Source organism: Sarcophilus harrisii, chromosome 3 (assembly GCF_902635505.1).
Source record: "Sarcophilus harrisii chromosome 3, mSarHar1.11, whole genome shotgun sequence".
Lineage (NCBI taxonomy): Eukaryota > Metazoa > Chordata > Mammalia > Dasyuromorphia > Dasyuridae > Sarcophilus > Sarcophilus harrisii.
Genome location: NC_045428.1, coordinates 361556301 through 361562300, shown reverse-complemented (window position 1 = coordinate 361562300; position 6000 = coordinate 361556301). Strand labels below are relative to the sequence as shown.

The 6000-nt window shown below is 35.6% G+C and overlaps 1 protein-coding gene across 7 annotated transcripts in view; it reads right to left on the bottom strand.

Moving 5' to 3' along the window:
- Positions 1-471: 471 nt before the first annotated feature.
- The window catches only part of TBCEL (tubulin folding cofactor E like), a 55764-nt gene continuing 50235 nt past the window's right edge, over positions 472-6000 (bottom strand). For all 7 annotated transcript variants that reach the window (XM_031960167.1, XM_031960166.1, XM_031960169.1 and 4 more), the window contains one exon: positions 472-4270. In XM_031960167.1, coding sequence (XP_031816027.1) covers positions 3952-4270 — 319 coding nt within the window. In that variant the 3' untranslated portion in view covers positions 472-3951. The remainder of the gene's footprint in view (positions 4271-6000) is intronic.

Below are 6000 nucleotides of genomic sequence, written 5' to 3'. Positions count from 1 at the left end.
GAATGTAGTATGTTACAGGTAACATTATCTCAAAGAAATGGTGTAACAAATCTTGCATGAGAAATGCAAAAAGATGAAACTTTCAAATTTATCCAAAGAAAGGATGCTGAATATCTCAAGAGCAAAATAAGCTTTTTGAAGTAAGCAAGACTGAACTTTTGCTAAAATTCATAAAGTGTAACATTATTTTGTATTTGGGAGAAAGGATGGGGAATGAAAGGGGATAGTTTGATGCAATAGTCAATTGTGTCAGTTGCTAGGTATAAATCCCTACAGAACTTAGCAATTGAATCACCATTGATTCCTGGCAGTAAAAAGAAGCAAATTCAAAATTTTGACTCCAGAACCCCAAAAAGAATCATGACACAAAGAGAAAATGGACTTGGATCTTTAATTTTTTTTTAAAGATTATCTCTCTATATATATTAATAAAAAGTGCAAAGAATAGACCTTCATGTTTAAATTATATTCTAAAATAAAATATATATATATATTTCCATTAACTGCAGGAGACAGCTGGCAGCGTCAAGAGCCTGAGAGAGTCCAGTCCCTCTCCATCACAACAATGGACATATTCTGATGAAGCACCCATGAAAAACAGAGTGTTCACAACACAATCTGAGAACATGAACAGCTTCTGGATATTTTTCAGAGTCTAGTTTGCTTGCATTTCCAATACAACATGAAAAAGGGAAAGGGGGAGAGAATCTAATTTACAAGAAGAAATGGCTTTGCTCATCACAATCTAGTACTCAAGATCCACATTTCAAATGCCTTGTATCCCAAAACTTTCCACGTAGCAAGCACATTAACTTCTACATACTATAATGATTTGTCAATGTACACTGAAAGATGATGATCCCTCCTCCTGCTTGTGAAACAACTGTTCTATGCTCATAACACTGCTGTTTTAGCAACACAGTTGTAACATCTGGTTAGCTTTGAAAAAAATTTTTTAAAGTAAATACATAAAATTAAAAAGCATGTCATACCATTCAACTTCATTACATACAGGTTTGTTTCATTTTGGTTTTAATTTCCACCACAAACTTTTGAGAAACATTGGTGGTCATAACATCCATTGCCTTTGTAGCAGATGGTGGCATTAAGTGGCAATAACAACCAACAAATTCTTGGAAGTAGCACTTGGTTAAGAGAATGCAGAAAGTACAGAAACTAGTATACAATTCTGAATCCCTTCAGTAAACTGGAAAATTTAATACATTCAAATACTCAATTTCTTTCTCTCTAATCTCATGAATACACATTTATAAATGTTTCTCAGTTTTTTTGGTGTGATTTTTGTCTTTTTAAAAACTTTTAAAAATTAATTTTCAATAATTTTTTTTCTCAGAATAAGGAATTTAAAAGTATATTCTACCCCAGCACTTGCGAAGTGTGTAATTCTGCCTACTGGCTAAATGAGCTCTGTCTTGCGAACTCTGCCTAAATGTCTGGGATGTTCTGCCAGCAAACCTGGAAATCAGGTTTCTAAGTAATGCAATAGAGTTGTAAGCAAATGAAATATGCCTAATTTCTACATCTAAAGGCGTACTATATTTTACTAGAGTTTTGCATTTGGGGACTATGTTAAAAATAATTTTTATGTAAGCGTTTTCAACATATCATCAATCTTGTTTCAAAACCAACATACCACATGGCCACCACCTAAGTGAATCTGGAAGTACGAGTACTTGTATGTCTACCTTCATTTGCTTCTGCTCTGTAACTCTAAAAGACCTATAATTGTGTTGCTCAAGTTATTATACTTAATAATCACACAGCACCATTAATACCCTAGGTTATAATGCCAGCACCACTCCCAAGTAAGATTACTCTTCAGTAAACCAGACCTTTTTCCTTTACCTAAAATTTCACACTAAAATGAAAAAAAAAACTTGTAGCTGATGAATGGTACATTTTATAATAAAAGAAATGGGTTGCTACTTAATATTAAAAATGTACTTCCATCAAACTTTGACTTATAGTAATTATCTAATTAAATATGACCACTCCACATACAGTTAAAGTGTTAAGTGCTTGCTCTGCCTTCTACTAAGGGATTCTCTTATAGTCTCAAAGGTGAAAATGTATTTGTTCCCCGGGATGACAGAAACAACATTCTCAATTCTGTTGTCTCTCACCTCCATGAACATGCACATATATGTGCATACACATGCACACATACAGAGCACCCTGTATTTTAATCATCATGATGCCACGGCTGCCATGCTCTCTCCCCCCCCCCCCCCCCCCCCAATTTCTAAAGAACTGCAGGAAAAGGCGATTGTGAAATAATTACTCTATTCTATCTATAGCTTGGATCACCTATTTTCATCTCTATGATTTTGGGAAGATAAAGCCTGCAGCAGCAACAACAGAAGGAGAATGAGTCTCATTCATCTTTCTTGAACCCTTTGGTTTCTACCTTTAATGTTTCAGGGAATCTAGAAGTTCAGCAAATCTGAGTCAAAAGCTTAACAGATGCTGAATCTGAAGTGCATTAAGAGAAGAAACTTCCATCTTTATGGCATAGAAAAAAACAAAAAGATGAAGAAATAAACCCGACATCCAAAAAACAAGACATTCTAAGACTCATCCAAAAGCTTCATAGAAACAAAAGTTATTTGTGAGATTCTGTGGAATCATCTATCACAGGTTAAAAGTTCAGGTACAATCAGATACCCAATAGCATTCTTTGAAAAATACTTCATGTGAACACCTTTAATCCCAGAGTTAAGTTATTTCAAAAGTCTTCAACCTGTCAATAGGATGGACAGGGAAAGAGGCGCATTACAGGGAAAATATCTGATGGAACAAGGAAAAATGGGAACAAACAAAAGATTTCAAAGTAGGTAAACAACCAAGCTTTGAAGGAAAAGTGCTTTTTAAAAAGAGAGCATTTTATGCTTAGAAAAAATATTCAGACAAGAATCTCTTTTATGACAAATTTAAAGAGTTTTTCTACCTAAAGAAAGAAACCCAGATTAGGCAGAAGTGTCCATTTACTGTCACTCTCATTAAAGTAACTTACTGAAATGTAAATCAAACGAACTGCCCTGCCCTTTGGCTTGCTCCTGGTGAAGTTATTAGATGGGATCACTTTTCCCATCATCTATTCAAAGCGCCAGAACAAGCGCTTTCAATGGCTGAAATGGGAAGATTAGAGTATGAGATAAAGATTACCTCAAAAACTGCATGCATGCCTATAGTGGCAGCAGCATGTGTTACTAGTAGAGTTTTAAATACTCTGTTCTAATCTTATAGAATACCTGAGGTCCAAATCAGGTGACAATGAGCATTAAAATTCTTTCATTTATTTTAAAAACCAGAGAAATCTCTTGTCAAGAAATGGCAAATCTATATAGAATCAGAATTAAATTAAGTCAATGAGTTGACCTAAATTAAAAAATGAAAGGAAAATAAGAGTAGGGGGAAGTAAGGAACAGAGACCTAGCTGCTGGCCATTTCTGCCATGCTTTCTGGTTTCCTGATTTAACCTTAGTGCAGGGTAGAAAGGGAGAGAAGAATGAATCCTTCGTGCTATTTTCACAAGTATACTGGCATGGTGGTGATGGTACATAGTGGTCACATAGCTTCTAAGGAACACAAAAGGAATCCAGTGATCTCTTCTTTACTTATCCCATGAGGATACATAGACTAGATATCAGGGCCTATTATGTTGTTCGAGCCAAAGATACCTGTATAGGAAAGAAAATCCCAAATGATCCCCCTACCTGTCTGGAGGAACATCCACTCATATACACACATCCACACCCACACACGTGCACACACACATACATGTGCAAATGCACACAATTCAACCTTTAAAACAAAATAAAAATCAAACCTTTCCCTCTCAAAGGAAAATAAATCCATATGTGTATGTGTGTATATGTGTGTGTATGCACACACATGTGTGTTGATCTGTCTATTCAATGGTAGCAAGGGCTATTTTGTTTTGGACTCCACATAAATTTTGTCTCCATCCCTAATGCCAAAAGAGTGCAGTGCTCGGGAGCTGTATTTCATTTCCTCTGGGCCAAAGGGAGCTTCATGATCAAAGTGGTAGAGAAGCATGTTGCTTGTTGGTAATTGTACTAGACTTTTTAATTGTTTCTTTAGTTCTGCTACTGTTTGGTCCAGACGAATACTCATTTCCTCCACCTGATCTTTAAAATGGACTTCTACCCTTGCACTGCTTTGGGGTCTTAGGTCCACTTCAGCCAGGGGCTCCAGCTTCCCATATTTTGTAATCAGTTCATGATACCTAGAAGAAAAGACATCAAGAGTTTAAACTAATACCATGTGATCTAAGGAATTCTCTGGATCTGCTGGTGTGCAATATTGCTGTACTCAACACCTTTCTTACTTGGAATATCTAATTTTGAGCTCGTCTCCACTAAGACTCCTTCAGGATACTAAGCATGCAGGGGAAATTTTTTCTTAACCATTGTGGTTATTCAAATGACACAATCAGTAGTGGGGCTGGAAGAGTCACTGAAGTCCATGTGATTTAACCCTCTCAATTTACAGATGAGGAAAACAAGGCCTAGAAAGATGGAAGGATTCGGACAAATTCACACAGCCAATTAGTAGCAACGAAAGGACAAGAACCCAAGTTTCTTAACTTCTAGTACAGTGCTCTTTCCAAATGGCAGAGTGGGAGTTGTGTGAGCATCAGTGGGGAAATAAATTCATGAATTGTGTGGAGTTTAAAGTTACATGAAAGACTAAAGAGTCACAACTTCTCTAATTGAGTACCAGTTCCTTATTCAGGCTGTTCTGAATGCTTCCAGGGAAGGATCCACATGCATGGCAGATGCACAAAGATCTCATGCTTCTGAGGAATGACTCAATGGTAAACCTAAATATTACACAGAATTTAGTACTGCTTCATTACACAAAATAATAAGTTGTCAAGTATCTATTAATGGAGTAAGTAGCTCAAGTAATTTTTCTAAGAGAATTTAAGAGTGCTAGATACATTGTAAGTATTTAATACTTGTTGACTTGACTAGTGGAAAGTATGAATTTGTGCTATTTCAGCTATGCTCTTGTACTCTGGCCCTCTGGTGAACAAGGTATTTGCAAGACGCCTGCTAGACAGTAATGAACTGAACCAGCTATGCCCAGAGAAAGAATTCTGAGAGATGACTAAAAACCATTACATTGAATTCCCAATCCCTATATTTTTGCCCACCTGCATTTTTGATTTCCTTCACAGGCTAATTGTACAATATTTCAGAGTCCGATTCTTTTTGTACAGCAAAATAACAGTTTGGTCATGTATACTTATTGGGTATCTAATTTATATTTTAATATATGTAACATCTACTGGTCATCCTGCCATCTGGGGGAGGGGGTGAGGTGAGGAGGGGAAAATTGGAACAAGAGGTTTGGCAATTGTTAATGCTGTAAAGTTACCTATACATATAACCTGTAAATAAACGGCTATTAAAAAAAAAAAAAGACACCTGCTAGAATTAAGGATACAGTCTATGGTTATGAGATAAAGAGAGGTCAACTGATACTCTAATGTATGAAATGAGGTAAACTAACCATTGAAAGTTATACACAGTGCCATTGATTACATGCAGGAAAGGGCCTATTTAGAACTGGAATATTCCACCAACAATTTGGCACATGCAACTTGTTTGAAGGGTGCCCATCCCTCCAATACTATACTTATCTTCTGCTTTTAACAAAAAAGTCTTAAAAACACGTCTTTAAAAACCTGAGAAACATTTAAGCAATAATTTTTCAATATATTAATAAAGTGTTACATGAACATTTCATGAACAACTGTTATAAGAAACTTAAATAGAAAAACATGTGACAATTACTCATTTTATTTATTCTGCAAATTAAAAATTTTACATACTGGATTCTCTAACAGGACAAACCTTTACACAAACGAAATCAAAATCTTCTAGGATATTCAGAGAAACAGAAAATTTTAGAATTAATCTCTTCGTTTTTTAATTCAGGCATTTTCTT